We start from the raw sequence: 22,372 nt of genomic DNA, 5'->3' as shown, positions 1-22,372 counted from the left end.
ATGTGCTGTAGATGTCCCTCAGCTCAGTGATCGTCTGCAGCACTGTCAACGTGATGTCACCGCTGCCTCCAAAACTGAGACCAGAGCAGCAGCAAAGACTCAGTGCTCAACTCGGAAAGTGTAATACTTAAGGATTTTTTTTTTCCTATTTCAGTGTATGGCATACATTTTCTAAAAAAGGGATAGCTCCTACAAAGGGGTTGTCCAGGTTTGACAATATATGACTGCAGACTTTGTGAATTAAAACAGTGCGCACGGCATAAGTGTCGAGATTCTCCAGTGCCATCTCTAGAAACGGGCGGTCATGAAATATGCTTATTCCACATTCCGACCAGACGTGTGTTGACTCGCTCAATATGAGTAAATTGAGAGAGGCTGCACACTTGTACTCAGAAACTGGCTTAAAGTATGCTGCCTCGGAGTAACCCTTGACTCTATCCTGTCCTTTAAACTGCAAATCCAAGCTCTCGCCACCTCCTGTCGCCTCCAGCTCAAAAATATTTTCAGAATGCGTCCTTTCCTCAACCCTCACTCTACTAAAATGTTTGTGCATTCCCTCATCATCTCTCACCTTGAGTATTGCAACATCCTCCTCTATGGCCTGCCTACTAACACTCTTGCACCTCTCCAATCCATCCTTAGCTCTGCTGCCCAACTAGTTCATCTCTCTCCTCGCTACTCTCCTGCTTCCCCACTTTGCAAACCCCTTCATTGGCTCCTAATTCCCCAGAGTATTCAGTTCAAACTACTAACACTGACCTACAAAGCCATCCATAACCTTTCGCCTCCGTACATCTCCAAGCTAATCTCCCGAAATTTTCCCTCACGTAATCTCCGTGCCTCCTTCTCTCCTCCACATTTATTCATTCCTCACCCAATCGCCTCCAAGACTTCTCCTGAATATCCCCCATCCCCTGGAATTCTGTGCCCCAACATGTCTGTATATCCACCACATTCAGATCCTTCAGAAGGACCCTGAAAACCCATCTCTTCAAGAAAGCTCACAGCTTACAATGACCCCACTGCCACCTCAACACCATCGGAGCTACCGCAACCCCCCCAACCTAATATCTCCTTCCCCATCATCCTGTAGAATGTAAGCCCGCAAGGGCAGATGTCCTCTCCCCTCTGTACCAGTTGTAGTGCAGGGTGACAGACAGGCAATGACCCAAGAAAGTTCAAAAACAAAATCTCTTTAGTGTCCCATGTTTTCACAAATGGAAAACAAAAGATATCCTCCAGATCACAGCCAGGAAACAAGACAGTCCGTATCTGAGACCGATTGCCGTGGGCGACTGCACCACCGTGTCACGCTGACGGGTGCCAGGCCTTTTGGCTCTACTGGGTTCCATGTTAATTCACACAGGCTGAAGCTTGCAGTCACCATCTCTGCAGTTTGCAAACCAAGACTGACACACCCAACTCTTTGCTGCAGGGCTTTTAGATGGAATCTGTTGCCATGGGCCACTTGTAAGACCCAGCCCTGAGGGAGTGAACTGTCCCACTACCATCCTGTAGTTCGCTCCAAACACAAAGGCCCATGCCGGGTTTTCTTAAATCTGCCTTGGGCAAATTGCTTTCCCAAGACCAAACTTACTTTTATTTTGCACTGCAATCACAGCTATATCTGTGGCTGCAATGCACACCAGCGGTCTTAATATGCTTGTATGCGCATCCTGGGGGACACATAGCGACCCTTGCATATGACACCTGTCCCTGCCTCACATAGTCTATGTTTACTGTCAGTTGTATCTGAAATTTGTATGTAACCCCTTTTCACGTACAGCACAGTGGAATCAATGCTATATACTGTAAATAAATTAATAATAATACTTGCAGTCACATGAATGCCCACTCCCTGCGCAAGCAATTTACTTGTATTGAGTGAGACAATGCACATTGTAGGGGTTCACTCTCTCCGGTAGCCCATTGGAACACAGGATTTTTTATATTACGCACAGAAAAATGTTTATTACCACAGGTTGAACAGCGCCGAAAACAAAACCATAAACATAAAATCCCTAATCTTGTCCTGGCACTAACTAAACAATACAGACCCTGGCTTCTTGGCTGAGCTAGGACCAGTTCGGTCACACAGAACAGCTATCATCTATAGCAATCAGTGATACTTGCAGTTTGGTGGAAAAGGACTGTGCAATCTTTTTTCAGAGCGATTCTGCTCCAACACAATCCACTCTGCTCAGCTCATCCAGCTGACTGACAACGGTGAACACATAACCTGGTTCTAGTCACAGCTATCCAGGTGCATCTAATCAGGGCCTGTAGTGCTTGAATTTACCTGCCAGCCTTCCTGGCTTTCCTACAACGTTTAGTCGGAATGTGGCCGGCAGGGCCGGACTGGCCATTTGGCAATTCTGGCAAATGCCAGAAGGGCTGGTCTGGTTGTGGGCTGCCTTGTGTGCTATGTTGTTAACAGAATCAATGTTCTTAAGGCACCCATACTGTTAACAGTTGTGACGGAGCACAAAGCCGGTCACTCCATTACGTACCCCAGCAGGCCATGGGTATAATTAGAAATATTGGTGTTGTAGTAAAACTTCCTTTCCTCCATCCAGGGTAATAGTAGTAATATATTTCCATCTGGTACTTGGGGACGGGGACAACATGGGCCTGTGTGATTTCAAATGCCAGGGCTGAATTTCATCCCCAGTCCGTACCTGGTGGCCGGGAATATGCATATTGCATGATCGCCTACTCCGAGCATCGGCACTGGACAATCCAGACAGCGCTGGGGGTGGCTGCAGACTTTTGTTCCAAACCTGGACAACCCCAGTGTTAAACAACATCCGATTTGCTACATGATTGCAGCTTGACAGTCATTTCATAATCTGTTTAGAGATGCAGACTGCATGCACACCAATGCACATAAGAACGATCAACTTGACAACTTTTGATTGCCTTCATCTGGTGAACTTGTCCACTTGTAGTGGATAAAGCAAGCAGCCATCTAATTTTAACCATAACTTCACCCTTTAATGAGACCAAGTCCATTTTCTACCTCTCCAAGCTTGTCCTTGCTTCTCCTTACCCTTTGTAACATTTTACTCCTGGAATATCTTGTGTCTTTGAGGTCTCAGAAAGGTTTGTCTGGATCCAGAGGATTTGCTGAATCTTTTGGGAGACCAGGATGTCACCCTTTATTCCAAGAGCATCCCAGATTTTCTGGAAGAGTTGCAAGCATGGCCTTGGACCTCCCCTACCATGGCACCTGGGTTGATATGAGCCTGATATTTTCTAGTTTAAACTCCTGGTAGTTATTTACGTAGGTAATTTGTACACTGTGCACCTATAGAATCCCCACCTCTTAATAAAAAAAACCCCAAAACGGTGGTTCTCTGATGCCCCTTCAGAGGTCCCATTCAAATGAGAATAGGTGTGAAGGTATGCACATATCTAGGTGACTTTCTCTGGTGAAGAGATAAATCCAGTAGTGGATGTCCCCATATTAATGGAACGTGGGTGCTACATAGATTAAAAATAATCTGTACTTGCCTTGCTGGACAGGCGCCGCTGCTCTGCTCTCAGCCCTGTGTTCCCTGACAGTCTCTTGACATAAATAATTCCACATGACCGTTGCAGCCAATCATTGGCTGCAGCATTCGCAATCCCGTCGGAGAGAAACAACAACAATGTCTTCCAGAGAGAATTTTCGTGCACAGAACCAATCAGGAGTGACCTCCACATTAATAAAAGACACAGAGATCCTCAATACAACATTACCAGCCAAATAATACCCCCATATCCATGGTCTATTGTTAACAATACCATCGAAAAGTAGCTAAAGTGCTCTATATACAGTGGCTACAAAAGTGACAAGAGAAAGCACCCTGCCCCCATATACAGCCCCAAGTTTACCGCTGGAAACTACAGTTATGCTCATAAGTTTACATACCCCGGCAAAATTTTTGCTTTCTTGGCCTTTTTTCAGAGAATATGAATTGATGACACCAAAACGTTTTCTCCACCCATGGTTAGTGGTTGGGTGTAGCCATATATTGTCAAACTACTGCGTTTTATCTTTTTAAATCATAATGTCAACCCAAAACATCCAAATGACCCTGATCTAAAGTTCACACACACCATTTCTTAATACCGTGTATTGCCCCCCCTAACATCAATGACAGCTTGAAGTCTTAGTGGTAGTTGTGGATGAGGTTCTTTATTTTCTCGGATGGTAAAGCTGCACACTCTTCTTGGCAAAAAGCCTCCAGCTCCTGTAAATTCCTGGGCTGTCTAGCATGAACTGCGCTTGAGATCTCCCCAGAGTGGCTCAATGATATTGAGGTCAGGAGACTGAGATGGCCTCTCCAGAACCTTCACTTTGTTCTGCTGTAAACTTTTGAGTGCAACCGTATGAACAGCATTTTAGAACATAAACATCAGAACAATCATTTCCGCTCATTGTTTTCATTAAATAATATACCTGTGGCGTAACACATTACATTAGCAGAGTCATAGGAGTGATCAGATTTAACAATTATTTATTGCAGGCACCCATCATATCAGAACTAAGTTAATATTAAATGAAGAAATTAGTAAAATACTCTTTAATTCGAGCACTCGATACATAATTTTGGACCGGCTGAGAAGGATTATTTTCTGAATAGCGCATTTTCTGATTATTTTCTGAATAGCGCAGCATACAGTATATTACACACAATATTTCCTGCAGAGTGAAGTCTGGCTATGATAAAGCTAATCTCCGCAGTTTGAAAATAATTATAATGCTCTCTAAAATTGAAGTGCGGAGCATTAAATATTACACAATGACCTGGTTACACATATTGCTTCATCATATCGGCAGATGTATACAATGTTGTAGATTATCATGCTATAAAAAGCAAGTGGTTTGGAACGCATTGATGGTCTTAATAGGAAATTAGAATCAGAGGGTGGAAGAGAGAATGAAAGTGTTCTGCAATGTCTTTATAAAATTCATGCTGTACTGTAAACTGCGGGTGTATTGCTTAGATGACTGGGGAGGTGACAACTGTAGTTCTAAACTATACATTTATGGCTGTCACTCCCCTCCCCCACAAAACATTAAAGAGCATCTCCCTTATTTTAGCAATATATAACAATTACAATTACATTAAGGCTATGTCCACACGTTCAGGATTGTTCGTGTTTTTTGGCGGTTTTCCGCTATAAAAACTTGATAAAACCACTAAAAAATGCTTACATTAAGCATCCTATTATTAGAATGCATTCCGCATTTTTTGTGCACATGCTGCGTTTTTTTCCACAGCGGAATTGCATTTTGGAAAAAAACGCAGCATGTCCATTCTTTGTGCGGAATCGCGGCGATTCCACACACATAGGAATGCATTGATCCGCTTACTTTCCGCATGTGGCTATGCCCACCATGCGGGAAGTAAGCGGATCATGTGCGGTTGGTACCCAGAGTGGAGGAGAGGAGACTCTCCTCCAGGGACTGGGCACCATATACCTGTAAAAAAAAGAATTAAAATAAAAAATTGTGATATTCTCACCTTCCGGCGGCCCCTGCAGCCTTCCTGCTCTTCGCGATGCTTCCGTTCCTGGTAATACCATTTTCTGCAGCACTCCTCCTTGCAACTCCATAGATATCTATGGTCAGTGCAGAGTGACTCGAGCTTCGACTTTTAGAGGCAGGTTAGAAGGAGTTAGAATTTTTGCAGGACTAAGCTTGTTGATCGCCTATGGTCACATGCTGCGGGAGAACCAGTCATGTCTGCTCTTTCTCTATTTAAGATGGCTCTGCTGTTCAGGTAATGCCAGCAAGTTCTCTATCCTCATCTGGAGAGGTGGACACGTCTTGGTTATTAGTGGTTATTTCTAAAGTTCTTGCAAGTGGTGTTTGATTAACCCTTTTCTTTCCCCTAGATGTCTTTATATTACTTTGTTGCCTCCTGGGCTGTATACTTTATATTCCTCTGTGTATTTCCCTGACACAGTGTAGTGTGATTGTGCTTCCATTTCGCCCTGTCTGTCTTGCTTTGTATTTCCCCATACAATGCACAGACTAGTACTACTTAGGAACATAGGAAGGAACGAGGCCCAGGCATCTCCACCTTAAGGGGTAATCCTGGGACAGGGATAACCAGAGCCCCCTAGCCTGAGGGTAGTATAGGGGCATACCTGCTATCTTACAGTCATACCATGACATAGCTAGAGAGTTGCCTTGTACAAAAAAAAGTTTTGTACCATAGAAACGTCATGAGAACCGTTTCACTCATTGTGAAACACGGACCGTTCTCATATCGGAAGACCTAGCTCTTGTCCGATTTTTTTATTTTTTATTTTCCCCAGACTGAGCGGTCCACATAAAAAAAATTGGAGACATCTCTGATTTTGATCCGAGTGTCAGATCAAAATCGGCAATGCAAGTTCTGTGAAAAATATCGGACCACACTCGTATCTGAGCAAAACTTATGACACTTTGATCAAACTCTGATCAAATTGTGATCCGAAAAATCGGACTGTTTTTCTCAGATGTAGATGTGAAGAAAATGGAGGTGTGACCCTATCATAACTGTAAGAATATGTAAAAAAAATTACCGTACTGTAAACAAACAAAAAATAATACATGTACTTTTCTTGCCTTTCCATTTGCTCTGATGGATGCATACAAAACGGTGAACAATGTTTGATTATTTTGGCAAACGCAAATATGCTTTTTTTTGCTGCAGTTTTATTTATGGCTTTTTAACCCTGCTGTTGTCATCGGTCTGGGGAGACCTATTTTGAACTTTGGTATTTTTTGGGGTGTTCAAGATGCGGTTCTAAAACTTGTGGTTGATTGACTTAAATGAGGATGGGTCGGTCGGCCACAGGTTTCAGAGCCGCATCTTGAATATTTTAAAGAATATTGAAGTTCAAGGTCGGTCGTTTTTGACCGAAGACAACAGCAGGGTAGTAAAATGTCACAGAATTCTTTCAAAAAGCTTTAAAAGGTTGCAAAGTCTTCCACTGCCCAAACAATAATTGGACAGATTTTGTACTTCACTAGGGCACTGGTGTATAATTGCGCAAAAACTTTTGAGACATTTTGAAAAGTTTCATATGATTAATTGCCCGGAAACATCTGGGTAATTAAATCCTTGCTCATATTGTCGAGCAACCATAGGACGAGGACTGAAAAATCTAGAGTAAAAAAGGTGCAAATGCCTTACAGTATTTGGTGCAAACATATAAAGTCTAATAAAACAAACTTTTAATCCCCCCAAGAAAAAAAAAAAAGCTAAAGGAATGATGCTACTGTCTGTAGGTGATGCTTCACAGGTGGGTAGGTGGGCTTTCTCTATGGAAATGCCATTGCTCCAGAGCGGCATCCACTGTCAACTCCTGTCCAGTGAAATTCCATCTGACAGCCCCACACATGAGATATCACAATTTATATGTATATTTCCATACCCATAGGGAATGTAACTTCAACTAGATTATTTTTTTTTTCAAGCCTTTCTTGTCTCCTCCACTTGATCAATGGGTTGTGCAGTACATAAGCCCACTGAGATCTCTCGACCACCAGCTCATGTATTTGAAAGGCGTCTGTTTATTTTTAAAATGCAAATTCCCATACCCCCAAAGACTTCGCAGAAAAAAAAAAAAAGAACAATCTCTTAAGTTAAGAGATTTCCATCAGGGGGCTGCTTTCCTGTTTTATACCAGACGAAGATCAATCGCTGTCAAAACCACTTACAGAATATCGTACAATCAGACTTAGACTCTTTCAAATGACATAAAATCTTTTTTTTTATTTATTTATTTTTTTACATCACAGTTTGCCAAAATGATAAAAATCACTCTAAAAATAATAATAATAATGGTAGAAAAAAAAAAAAAGCTTTGAAATGCTGACTTCTCGTTGGACCACTGCTTGGAGAAATGCCACAGATAACAATTAAGATTGACCCCCCCTATACTAACCTCCCCGCCTCAGCAGCATATTCCGGTGGAGATCAGGCCCAATAAGGTTAATACCCCCACTTTGATCTCTGTCAAGGCGTACTAGCAAGAATTAATTTACATTTCAGATGAAATAAAAAAAAAAAAAAAGAAGTTGACAGCATGAAAAGGCATCTTGTTCCCGGTATGTGAATGTGCAGCAATAGATTGGGAATTCTAAAAAGGAAGTTCTAAGGAAGCTAACAGGATAAGCCCCCACTGCTGATTTTACTGGGAAAGAGATGAAAGGGAAACAAATTTCAATATGAGCGGGACTGCAGAAACATGTAAGCCAAATGTTTTCTAACTTCTCCAAATGAATGGTCCTGGATGTGCATGGTGTCAGCCCGTTCATTGTCATTTGCACCGAGATCGAAAATTTATACATTTGGAGTTGTAATGTAAAATTTTAATTTTACGTCTATTTTAGACCTGGCACAGTTCTTGCACTTACGAAATGTTTTTTTTTAGATGACTAAAAGAAAGGTGTCATGCATTTAAAGGGGAAATCTGTCATGTATTTCATTTCACTTTCATTATAGGGGTTGTCCAGGACGTTAGCATTGATGACCTATCCTTACGGCTCATGCACATGACCGTATTTTCTGTTCGAGTGTGACCCGACAAATCATTGGATCGCACTCGGGCCAATGTTATTCTATGGGGCAGTGCACTTATGCGTTTGTTTTTTTTTCCAGTCCGAGGAAAAATAATCGCAGCATGTCGAGCCTGATCCGATAATTCGGATCACTATCGGCCATGCAAGTCAATGAGTCTGCGTAAAACATCTGGCGACATTTGAGGGCAGTCTAGTTTCCACGGAATTACAGAATGAAAAAAGGTGGAGCTTTTTTTTTTACCATCTTCTCCTCATCTGAGAGTTGGAACGCATTGTGATCAGAGTTTGACCACAGTGTGATTTCCATAATTGGCTCGATTCTCTCGGATGAGAGAATCTATGGTCGTCTGCACCTAGCTTTAGAACTGGTCATCGATAATCTGATTGGTGGGGTGCAACACCAAGCACACCCGCCGGTTAGTTGTTACATGGTGCTCAGTTGAGGAGCTGCACAGCACAGCTTCATCAACTTACAGTGGCTGCAGCTGGGTACGGCATATTTGCCCCCTGTTCGAATCAATAGGGGGCAGATGTGAAGCCCCAAACAGCTCAGATATTGATGACCTATCTTAAGGATAGGCCATCAATGTAAAAGTCCCAGACAATCTCTTCAATTAGATTTAAAGCATTTGTGACGTTTTAGGTAATTTTTCAGAAAAATCCAAGAGGATTAACACTACTTCTGAACATATGAATTGCATCCTGCATTTTTCATCAGTCCCACCCATCTGCAGACTCTCTCCTAATTTTCAGGTTTCTCTGAGCTAATGAGTGGAGACTATTTGCCATGATGTCTCCTATGTACAGCGCACAGAGAGGGTTGGATTCTTACTCTTCTTTATCTGTATATTGTACAGGATCACTGAGCGGTGTGGCTGTGTATCCAGCACTGGAAAGAGGTTAAACAGTTAAGCTGCTGCATGATCGGAATGTGTTTGCTTCCAATCTCGCTGTGCTTCCAAATACTTCTCCCCTCTCCTTATGTAACACTGGTGGGTGTGGGCCTACTACTATGCCACGGGCCAGGCTTACCCTGGAGGGCCATAACTAAGTGACTACCTGGTGTGTACTAGAGCCTCTGTGGTGAGGATAGGTTTGGTCACAGATGATGACCAGGTACCATGCCAAGGCAGTCCCTGGGTCTGCAGCAGATGACTGGAGGGCCAGAGGCACAGGTACGAGGCACTGGGGGAAGAAGGTAAAGACTTCGTCACACAATCTGAGGTCAGGGCAGGCAGAATAGGTTCAATATATGTAGCCAAAGTCAGAAGTGGAAAAATCAGGATAAACTGCAAACGAGCCAGGTCAATAACAGGGGAGAGAGTGTAAACATGCACAAATAGGAACTAGAGACAAGGTACTAGAAACCTTCTTTCAGGCAAGGAGTGGTGGGAGGATCTGCGTAATAAAGCCCCTGATGCCTAAGGATTGGCTAAGGAAACCAAAGTTTGCAGGACACAAGTGGTTAAGTTCTGCAAAGTCTGACCACGCCTCCATATAGCCATACTCACCAGTAGCATTAGGATGCAGCAGAGCTGGAAATGCTGCAAGAGACAGCTCAGCGAGATGATGCTAGACTGGGAGGTGCAGAGTGGTGAACGCAGTGAGTAGGGCTTACTGATCGTGCGGGTCGCCGTCGTTACAGTACTCCCCCCACCTTATGCTCCCTCTTCCTTAGGCCTGACTACAGATAAGCCGCTTATGAATATTGTTGTCGGCAGGCTCCCAAGATCTCTCCTCAGAAGCAAAATCCTTCCAATCGACCAGATAGAAGGTCCCCCCTAAAACTTTCTTGGAAAACAAGAAACATGTTTTAAGGACCCTCAGGAACAGGAGTAAAGGCAGGAGTAAGATGGAAGAAATAAATGCCAACAGGGCAGGATAGAGATGTATGCCGACAAGTCATGATAGAGATGTATGCCAACAGGACACGATAGAGATGTAATGCGACAGGACAGGATAGAGATGTATGTCGACAGGACAGGATAGAGATGTATGCCGACAGGACAGGACAGAGATGTATGCCGACAAGTCATGATAGAGATGTATGCCAACGGGACACGATAGAGATGTATGCCGACAGGACAGGACAGAGATGTATGCCGACAGGACAGGACAGAGATGTATGCCGACAGGACAGGACAGAGATGTATGCCGACAGGACAGGACAGAGATGTATGCCGACAGGACAGGACAGAGATGTATGCCGACAGGACATGATAGAGATGTATGCCGACAGGACAGGACAGAGATGTATGCCGACAGGACAGGACAGAGATGTATGCCGACAGGACAGGACAGAGATGTATGCCGACAGGACATGATAGAGATGTATGCCGACAGGACAGGATAGAGATGTATGCCGACAGGACAGGACAGAGATGTATGCCGACAGGACAGGACAGAGATGTATGCCGATAGGACATGATAGAGATGTATGCCGACAGGACAGGACAGAGATGTATGCCGACAGGACATGATAGAGATGTATGCCGACAGGACAGGACAGAGATGTATGCCGACAGGACAGGACAGAGATGTATGCCGACAGGACACGATAGAGATGTATGCCGACAGGACAGGATAGAGATGTATGCCGACAGGACAGGATAGAGATGTATGCCGACAGGACAGGATAGAGATGCATGCCGACAGGACAGGATAGAGATGTATGCCGACAGGACAGGACAGGATAGAGATGTATGCCGACAGGACAGGACAGAGATGTATGCCGACAGGACAGGACAGAGATGTATGCCGACAGGACATGATAGAGATGTATGCCGACAGGACAGGACAGAGATGTATGCCGACAGGACAGGACAGAGATGTATGCCGACAGGACATGATAGAGATGTATGCCGACAGGACAGGATAGAGATGTATGCCGACAGGACAGGACAGAGATGTATGCCGACAGGACAGGAAAGATATGTATGCCGACAGGACATGATAGAGATGTATGCCGACAGGACAGGACAGAGATGTATGCCGACAGGACATGATAGAGATGTATGCCGACAGGACAGGACAGAGATGTATGCCGACAGGGCAGGACAGAGATGTATGCCGACAGGACACGATAGAGATGTATGCCGACAGGACAGGATAGAGATGCATGCCGACAGGACAGGACAGGATAGAGATGTATGCCGACAGGACAGGACAGAGATGTATGCCAACAGGACAGGACAGAGATGTATGCCGACAGGGCAGGACAGAGATGTATGCCGACAGGACACGATAGAGATGTATGCCGACAGGACAGGATAGAGATGCATGCCGACAGGACAGGATAGAGATGTATGCCGACAGGACAGGACAGGATAGAGATGTATGCCGACAGGACAGGACAGAGATGTATGCCAACAGGACAGGACAGAGATGTATGCCAACAGGACAAGACAGACATGCATCTCTGTCCTGTCGGTATGTCTGTCCTGTCCTGTCGGTATGTGTCTGATGTAATTAGTTTTGTCTTTACTAGAGGTTATTTATCCCTATTAGACGCTAGTGTTGGTATACATCTATCCCCGCTGTGTGCATCATGCACTGTTTTACATGAGCGTCCCTCCACAGCCACCTAACAATAGCATTTCATTGCCTTTTAAGATACTGTCATTTACAGAGCTTTGCTGTGGGCTAAACTCGAGTGCTGTTTCCGATAAACATAAATCCATTTCCTTAACAAGAAAAACTCATAGTAACATTCTGGTTTTGGGGCAATAAATGATAATATGTAAATGAAGTCATCCACAGGGTAAAATATTCCTGGGAATGTTCCTCCTGCGACGGAAACTATGCAACCGAAATACACTGAAGTGGGCACGTGATGAATCCTATCTGTCCATTCAAGCTATTATTATGAAAGGAGTTTGACTTACTAAATTTACTGAATTTACTAAATTGCCTGATGAAGAGATGTATGTAGTCTCGAAAGCTTGCAATTTGTTACCATCTTTTCAGTTAGCCATTAAAAGGTATCAACCACTGAGGACTCTCAATTCTAAATATTTTTTTAAATTTACTCTGAAAGTGTTAGAAATTTTCCACTTTGTAAAATAATGCGTTCTGAATGTAATTCCAATCCTAGGAAAGAAGACTATCCAAGATCTTATGTCTCACTTCTTCATTAAAACTGACTCCTGGAGGACCGTGTGCCATACATTTCTGATGATGATTATAGCACTGTATGGCACTGGAAAAAATGGTGCTATAATAATAAATAATAATAATGATGATGATGATGATGAATGACCAATCATGTAATACATTGATGGGCTGGTGGGCTGAGTCCACCAAAGAAGGAGCTGTTAGGTGAGCAACAATTGCAGTTGCAAGAGTCGGTGTGTCCCCGAAGTGCTAAAGGCCCATCCCCTACCTAGACAACCCCTTCTTAAATACTATATTTCCCTTTATAAAATAAAAATACCCTATACTAATTGTTGTGCCATGTGAGCCCTGCAGCCAATGAGCCGGTCACTAAAAGGCTGCTGCACTCTCATATCCAAGCAAGTAAGAGACCACCAACTGTATAGCGGCCAATGATTGGCTGCGAAGCTCACATGGCATAACAATGGGAGGTGAGTATAGGGTATTTTTATTTTATATTGGGGTATATAATATTTAAAGGGAATCTGACAGCAGGTTTTTGCTATCTAATGTGAGAACAACCTAATGTAGGGACAGAAAACTGGATTCCAGGGAGATGCCTCGTATTAGGCTGCGTGCTGTAGTTTCAATACAATCAGTGTTTTATCAGCAGGAGATTATCACTACTGGACTACATGTTTATTGCAGGCAAGTCAGACTAATCTGTGCAACCCCACCCCCACCACTGATTGGCTGCTTGCTCACAATGTACACTGTGCACTGGAAGCTGCCAATCAGCGGTGTGGGAGAGGTTATCCACATAATTGTTAGCTCTGCTACATCTACATCAGAGAAAACAGGGATTCTATCAAAACAACAAGCAGTCCAGTTAGTGACACATCCCTGGAATCAGGGTCTCTGCCCCTACATCATGCTGCTATCAGATTCCGCTGATCCTCACAATAGTACAAACGCTCTCAACTTTATTTCAGAAACATCTTTTGTTGCAACAGGGTAAATTCCCAGATATTCCAACTTCTCCACTGATATCAGCAATATTGACACAGAAAGGAAAGAAATTGAGACGTAATGGAGTTATTGGGGAGGCAATCTTTCATTGTACATGGCTTGCTCATGGAAACTGGAAACTACATCTATTAGGCTACGTTCACATTAGCGTTGCGTCGGGTGCAGGTTCGGCGATGCATAGCGACGCATGCATCATGCGCCCCTATATTTAACATGGGGGCGCATGGACATGCGTTGTCTTGCGTTTTGTGATGCATGCGTCATTTTTGGCGCAAGCGTCAGGTCGCAGAGGACGCAGCATGTTGCATTTTTTTTGCGTCCAAAATCAAGCCAAAAATGGACGCATGCGTCACAAAACTGCGTTTTTGCATGCGTTTTGCATGCGTTGTGCATTGCGTCGCCGACGCAACGCCCAACAACGCAAATGTGAACGTAGCCTTAATGAGAATATGTATCGCTACTTCCAACAGGTGGCGCTATAGAGTTCAAGGCCTCTTTTTCTCTGAAGAGGCAATTTGCGTATATGTAAACAGTCATCATAACCAGCCAATATTCAATAATACATACTGTAAATTAAAACTTTTTTTTTGTTTTTTTTTTGTCTTCCTGCTTATGGTTGACCGCTAGGAGTTATATATACAAAAAGTCACCTTCACCTTTATCCAGTCCTCAAATGAAAATCCAAGTTACCAATGTCCGGTCACAAAACAATAAAGAAATAATCTTGTAAATCCATGAAATAACATATATACAAAGCGATCCAAATATTTTTGTGCCTTTTGTGGAATGATCAGAACATTCTCCAGATCTTAACACAACAATTTGGGAAGAGTGTCATTGTATGTTTACAAAAATAAATCCTTCCAAAGGTTTATCATATTGTCTGCTCAATACAATTGGTAACTTGATCAAACTTGAGGTGTCAAAAAATCTTATTTATTTCACAGTGCTAAAAATAAATACTGTCCCCTGATGAAGCTGGGTGAAACGTGCTTTATACTTATAACATTTATATTTAATGACTGCTAATCAAACTGTAAGTAACCCACTGTAGACATTATTCTATGGATGTGCTCTACGTCTATATATTTAAGCATTTTGACTATATACGGTCTGCAGCCCCCCAGTGTGATCTTTTTAGCTCTCCATTGAGCTATTCGGTTTTTTTGTATTATCATATATCTGATATCGCCCACAATGTATTACCTGCTTGAATAACAACAGCAGACTTATTTCTTCTGGTTCTTAGTTCCTGGAATTTCTTTCGACCATCATATCCTCTCCATGCTGGAATGAAAAACGTTTTTTGTGATTCTTGAGCTGAATATATGCCCTCCAACCCCGGGGATTCACAATTGTATGACATGGTTTCGCAGACACACATGTACAGTATGTTTAGATTTGTGCTGCTAGTTGTCTATTGTGGATCCCAAAAGTTGGGTCATTAAGTTTCCCAGGTCGTTACACAATTTGTGAGTTTACATTGTAAGTAATTTGATGTTGCACACAACTTGAAAAACAACTTCAAGGGAACTTATCAGTTCCCCCATTTCTCCGAAACCGGCAGTGTCACCACTGGCTCCTTGCAAATCTCTGCCTCCCTGGCAATGGGCAGTAAAGCCAGGAGTACGCGCCCAGGCTTCATCGGTGAGCTGCACATGCCCAGGGCGGCAGCAGAGATGCAGGACTGTGAGGTTTGCAAATTGCTGGCACTAACTGCTTGCAAAAGAGCTGGTTTCAGCGGCCGGCTGAGTCCTGCACTAGTGCATTGTCAGAGAGCCAGAGATTGCAAAAAAGCCAGCAGTGACCACTCTTGCAAATCATGTCACTCATGGCCATAGCGGCATGATAACATGTTTATTGGTGGGAAGATTAATCTAAGGAAAATTATGCCCCCCCACGACTACTCACCCAATAATTAACATATTGTCACTGCAGTTTGAAAACTGATTTTTATGGAGAAATCAAAAATGTATAAGGGGTTTGTATGTAAATATGTAACCGGTTCAATAAAGACATAGAATCACAGAATGTTAGAGTAGGAAGGGACCTCAAGGGTCATCGTGTCCAACCCCCTGCTCAATGCAGGATTCACTAACCCATCTCAGACAGATGTCTGTCCAGCCTCTGAAGACTTCCATTGAAGGAGAACTCACCACCTCTCGTGGTGGTTTAAGGGGATTGGGGAAACTGACAGGTTAATTTCATTGATTGTCAACCAATTCATGTACACTGCTCGAAAGAAAATGAAGGCGATTCTTGTACATCACTGTATAACCATAGTTCATGAACCTTCTGGGATATTAATGTGTCCAATTAAAGAGCAAAAGCAACTGAAAACTCCCAGTGGAATGGCTTTTCGTGTGGTGGCCACACACCCTTCCTCTCCTTATCCTTCGTGATATAGTTTAGCATTTTCCTAGTGTCCTCGCCACTACTGGTGGCATGAGGCGGTATCTGCAGCTCGATCAGGTTGCCCAAGTAGGCCATCTCCTCCAGGAGGGCAGGTCCTGACCCTATGTACAATCATAAGGAGGATTGCTCTGTCTCCCAGCACAGTCTAAGACTCACATAAGGGGATGCAAAATCGTCCGTTTTTCCCCAGAAAAATGATGTTTTCGCATCCATATTGTGCTCCGTAGGTCTGTTCTCTACATCCATGTGCCATCTATATTTCCATTTTGTGCATCCGTCTGGCATACAGTTTTTACAAGAACAATTTATTAAATACAGTTTCCTATCTTAATAATTGCAATTGATCCATGAAAAACCCATGATATATGGATGATAACCCATATGAGATCCTTTTCTTTCTCCCTTTTATTGACTTATAATGGGCGAGTTTGATTGGGAGTATGGATCAAAGTAGTATAAGCTGTGATTTATTTTCTTTACAGACAGACCATTGGACCGTGTGTATAAATGATGAAATACAGCATTGACTTGCATTGGTCCTTATTCTGTATTCTGTCCACATGTGACCTGTTTTGCATATGGGCAGCACACGGATTTATAATACTCTCGCCTGAATGAGCCATAAAGAGTAAAGAGCAGATACCAACAGGACAAAGGCCATTTATAAGAGGAGGGCTGGACAGGGTTTTAGAAGGGCATCAACCCTTCAACGGGACTGGTCAGATCCAGGCTTCTTTGTGTAGTGTGGACAATGGTGCCCTACAAGATGGCCTTCAGCGGGTGGCATGAGGGCCCGATGTCCTGTAGTGAGATGGCATCTGTGCTCACAGCCCAGGTAGGATCAGCATCGGCGGCCCATTCTTTACACAGCAGAGAGCAGGTTCATGCTGAGCACGTGACAAACATGAAAACGTCTCAAGACAGTGAACATTATGCTGCTTGCAATCTCCTCCATCACACCAATTTGGCGGTGAATCAGTGATGGTGAAGGAAGGCATATTCTTGGAGGGTGGCACAAACCTTCACAACGGTACCCTAACTGGTGTTAGGTACCAGGATGAAATCCTCAGAGCTATTTCCAGCCCTTAAAGTGGTTGTCCCACGAACGAAAGTTCATTTTAATCAATAGATCTGTGAATAATAATGATTTCCACAATTGGATGTGTTTAAATATAATGTTCCTGTACTGAGATAATCTTATAAATGTGCCCCTGCTGTGTAATGTCTGTGTCTGACCGTGCAGGAACATCATCTGATCATACCACAGCTCCTGGGCTGAGGAGGAAAGAAAAGAGAATATACAGACACGACAGCACAGTATCACAGTTCATTCTTTTTGTGAGGTAAAACATTTCCCTGCCTGTTTTTAAACAATATTTTACTTCAAAGAATGAATAATTTGTGATCCACTGCTGTAATGTCTGTATACTCTTTTGCTTCCCCCTGCCCAGGAGCTGTGGTATGATCAGACCATGTCCCTGTACGGTCAGACACGGCCATTACACAGCACACAGCAGGGGCGCATTTATAAGATTATATCAGCACAGGAACATATTATTTAAACACATCCAATTGTGGAAATTATTTATTATTCCAAGATCTATGGATTAAAATTAACTTTTGTTCGCGGGACAACCCCTTTAAGCTGGTGCAGTGGGCAGTTCAATATCCTGGGTTATGCGGGCCCTTGGGCGATGTGGGTCGTTCCTTGCTTTCAAATTTTCCTCCCAAGAGCTATAAATGTTGTATATCAAGGCCTTTTGCTTGTTTTATGCGGTACGCACTGTAATTTTTACCATTAATACTTTGAAGTCCATTTGACTTTCTGACATTTTTATTATTTTTTTGAGAGGTGGAGAGAACACAAAAAAACAGCCATTTCAATTTTTTTTGTAGTTGACATGTGGGCAGAAAGGACCCCTCCGCTGCCTTAGACCCCAGCACTTACCCTGACCCCAGCAGTGCACCCTAGGTTCCTCCTGTTGGAGGACAATGCTCGGCCTTATGTCACCGGAATGTGTAGGCAGTTCCAGGATGATGAAGGCATTGATGCCAGTGACCGACCCTCGTTCTGCACAAAATGAGAACCTCTGAAAACATTATGTATCAGTGCAACCAACGCAGTCACAGACTGTCCAGAAGATCACTGATGCCCTGATCCTGTCCCGGGAGGAGGCCTCCATAACCCCATGCTTTGTCTCATCAGGAGTATGACCAGATATTATCATGAGTACATACAGGCACGTGGGGGCCGTACACGCTATCGCGTCTCATTGTTAGGTGCCACGAAGAAATTAAAACAAATTGGATCGTTGATTTTTGCGGTGATTTGGAATCCAGCACCCGGTTGGTTGAAGATTTTGATTTCCATTGACCATTAATTTGTCATTTTTGCTTTCACCGAATTGCACAACTTTTTTTATCAGTAAACAATGTCAACTTGAATTTTTCCTTCGTCCGCACCCGATGTGTGAGTTATTCAGTCCCTTCATTTCTTTCAGTATGCTTAGATTTACAGGCGAATATGTGGCAACAGCAGATAACGAAATGGGATTTATTGCATTTGACACTGGATGATATAAATCGGCAGTAGGACGGAGGACTAGAACTGTTTTCATTGTGTAAATCATCACATGCCGCCTGAGGTCTTTGTATCTACCGTAGTATGTACGTAACTCCATGGAATCTCAAGATACATCACTGATTAGAAGTCACCAGGATCTTATGTGGCCATATAGGTAGAAAAATAAAAAGACAATTCCATCTATACCCTACATTAATAATTACCGGCCTGGATACAGGTTGCACTCTTTTCCCTCTTTTCTTTAACTTTCCTATATCTTCTTGCACCAAGCCATCCTTTGGTATAGGCCTGCATCACTACGACCCGGCCAATGACTTCCCGCAGTAGGAGGTTGAGCTGTTCTATATGGTAGTATTTCAGGAAAACCTTTAACAAAAAAGACAATTACGAAAGACAGAGATTTCCAGTTTATCTGTCACACGTGACCTGTGCTTGCATGTATGTAGGATTTATTGTGATGCCTTGAGAGGTTTGATTTATAGAGAACATGTCATCTTGAAAATACCTTGCAATCTATTGGCAGAGAAGGAGCAACTGAGCAAAATGTTTGTAAGGAAATGTATTCATCTTATTAATTTAAATCCCTTTTTATTTGTATGCTTGGGAGTCCAGTGGGCAGTCTTAATCAGCGAGTGACGGCCTACTGTGTAGACATGTACATGTAGGGATAACTGTAAATCACTGATTAGGACTGCCCACTGGACTCCTATGAAAAGAAAAAAAATTCAATGAATAACATACAAGCTATAATGGGTCTTTTCTCACAATCTAAGTATCAATCTGTTCCGCTCCTCCGGCTTGATACTATTCTGCTGGCAGATTAGACCACATGCTCCTTGTGTCAGGTGCCCTTTAAATTTCTTTATTGTTGCATGCTTTTCTAGTAGTCACCAACTTTTCTGAAAATAATTACCTGGGAAATGTATAATGTGACAAGAGGTATGGCAGGTATGCTAAATTACGTTAGATTTATTTTTTCCTGACCGACTTTGCTGCGGGCCCCAGTGTGTGCCCATCGGCTCCTTTATCCCGTTATATATTTTCCTAATTATATACGTTTATATTAGACAATGCATAGAAAGATAGGTGCAAAGGCACTGCTCTTCTTAAAGGGAGTGTGTAAGATAAGGTTAAATCCACACTGCCTAATATTACGCTGTTGTCATAAATGCGGTAGATTCGATTCCAAATATAAAACATAGGCAAGAGGGCCGATATATTTGTAATAACAAGAAAACATCATAGAATCCCTGGAAGACAAATCAGGGATGCATTTTGTGAGTAAATGTGTATTTTCATGCCCCTTTGGTTGGCACAGAGTGTGGTGTGATTTGCCTTTTTAGCTTGTTGCTTCTTCATTTCAACCGTTAATAATCAACGGTAAGTGATTAATTTAATAAAAGCCATGGTGAACCCTCTCCAATCACCAGTTCAGTCATCATTTAATCTGTAAGACAATGTTAGTGCCGTCTAACCTAATGCTTAATTGACAGTTCATGAAATGTCATCTGCTTTTGAAACAGTAGAAGTACTATTAAGCTCCCTAAAATTATCATATTCCTATTTTACAGAAGACCTGTCACTTGCTTAAAAATTTGATTCAGACACCTTGTAAAAATCCAAGCTCCATGAATCTCCTGCTTTTTTTCAGTTTTTTGCGGTGTTGCTCCATTGCAGAGATATTCACATTTGTTTCTTCTGAAGTGCAGTATGTGAAATCTCTGCTTGCAAGACTAACTGGGCGTTTCTTCAGAGTCTTCTCCGGAGGTGTTCCCTTCCAGATGCTGCCAATCATAGCTAGACTGTTGCAGAGATGTGATGGGCAGAGTTTAGGAGGAAGAGGTGAAAGTGCATTCCCCCAGAGAAGACTGTTAAGAAACGCCCAGTTTGACTGCAAGCAGAGATTTCACATTCTGCACTCCAAAAGCCTCAATTGAGAATATCTCTGCAATGGAGTGTTGCAGCGTAAAACCAGAAAGAGAATCAGAATCAGGGGAGTTCAGGAATTATCACAAAGTATTTAAGTCAATATTTTTGAGCAAGTGACAGGTAATCTATACCCTGATTGTGTTGCAGGGAGAAACAGCTGTGAAACGTGACAGCCATCTTTCTATGCACATAGAGGCAGATTTACTAATCTTGGTCAATTTTTAGAAGGGCAAAGCTAAAGCGTGTACACATTAAACCAAAGTCGGTCAAAGCTGCGGAAATAGCGGGATCAGCCAACAATCTAATGGCTATGGTGACACCCCACGTGCCAAAATAATGGCTCAATTTGTGCCAGTCTGGCACATAATAATAAATTCACCCCATTGTACTTATATAATGCAAAACCCCCAATTTTGAATAGGCACAGGGGTGTAATGATAGGGGCTGCAGAGGTAGCAGCGACATCCAGATCCAAATGTGTCGCAGTCATATAAAAAGTATCTTAAAACGCGGGTTTTGTTTTTACTAATTTAGCTTTTTTGGACAGGAACTTCAAGTTATGTCTTTGTATAAATGCCAAAATCACAGAGGGTTAATTCACAAGTAGGTAGAACCCAACCTTAAAGGGGTTGTCTGGGATTTGACAGCAGACTGTGTGTGTAAGGACTGGAGGTGGTTGTGTAAGTGCCCCTAAAGACACGAACCAGGTTAATGTGAAGTGTAATGTCTTTCTGCATAGTGTGATAAGTAAGGAAAAATGTATAATACAGGTATAAGATGCTTAGGATTGTTATGTAGGGGAAGAAATAGTTAAGCATGGGACTAACCCACTGTGGGAGGGGTTAGTGGGTTGAAACAAGAACAGGTTTCGGGGAGAGAAGAGATTGGGCTGATAGCAAGAGAGAGTACACAGTATTCTGGGCAGTATGAGACCTTACTAGAATTCCCTGAGCAAATATACATATGTAACACCTGGAGCTCAATCCTGGTGAGATGGCGAGCACTTTAACCCCCTGCTTGCAGAGGAAGATTGACATGGAGTCACGGGTGGGAGAAGTAACAAACCTCGAACGTACTGCATGACTGGGCTGGGGATCCCTGGGACTGACATAATCAGTTAAAGCAGGGATAGTCCAGGTACAAGGAAGTGTGACTGTGGACACAAGGACTGGAAAGTCTTGTGCACAATACTAAGTGTCGCAATATGATGCGTACGGACTGTTGAGTAACCTTCTTTGTCATTAAATGAACTGAGTGTCTCCTAATTCATGTGCCGCAGCTCCTGAAATTGAAGACTAGTAGACAGCTGAAGTCTGTGGCCTACAAGTGAGTGCAACGTACCCCACTCACAAACACAACAGCACATTTGATTCTGGGACATGAATTTCCTGTAGAGTGCCAGGGTAAGGCTACTTTCACACTTTCATCGGCCCGACGGACGTTGTGCCAAATTTAGCACAACATGGGCAGCGGATGCAGTTTTACAATGCATCCGCTGCCCACTGTGATGAGCGGGGAGGAGGGGGCGGAGTTTTGGCCACGCATGCGCGGTCGAAAATGGCGGACACGTCGCACAAAAAAAGTTACATTGAACGTTTTTTGTGCCAACGGTCCGCCAAAACACGACACATCCGTCGCACGACGGATGCGACGTGTGGCCATACGTCGCAATGCGTCGCTAATGCAAGTCTATGGAGAAAAAATGCATCCTGCGGGCAACTTTGCAGGATGCGTTTTTTTCTCCAAAACGACGCATT

The 22,372-nt window shown here is 43.1% G+C and overlaps 1 protein-coding gene across 1 annotated transcript in view; it reads right to left on the bottom strand.

Annotated features, from left to right (window-relative positions):
- Nucleotides 1-22,372, bottom strand: part of MYO3B (myosin IIIB) — a 351,459-nt gene that overhangs the window by 58,349 nt on the left and 270,738 nt on the right. The window contains exons 27-28 of the mRNA XM_069733111.1: nt 18,890-19,052; nt 14,894-14,974 (exon numbers count right to left, since the gene is read on the bottom strand). Coding sequence (XP_069589212.1) covers nt 14,894-14,974; nt 18,890-19,052 — 244 coding nt within the window. The remainder of the gene's footprint in view (nt 1-14,893; nt 14,975-18,889; nt 19,053-22,372) is intronic.

This window comes from Ranitomeya imitator, chromosome 7 (genome assembly GCF_032444005.1).
Source record: "Ranitomeya imitator isolate aRanImi1 chromosome 7, aRanImi1.pri, whole genome shotgun sequence".
Taxonomy (NCBI): Eukaryota; Metazoa; Chordata; class Amphibia; order Anura; family Dendrobatidae; genus Ranitomeya; species Ranitomeya imitator.
Note: the sequence above shows the minus strand (reverse complement) of the source record. Positions and strands in the feature narration are given on the sequence as shown.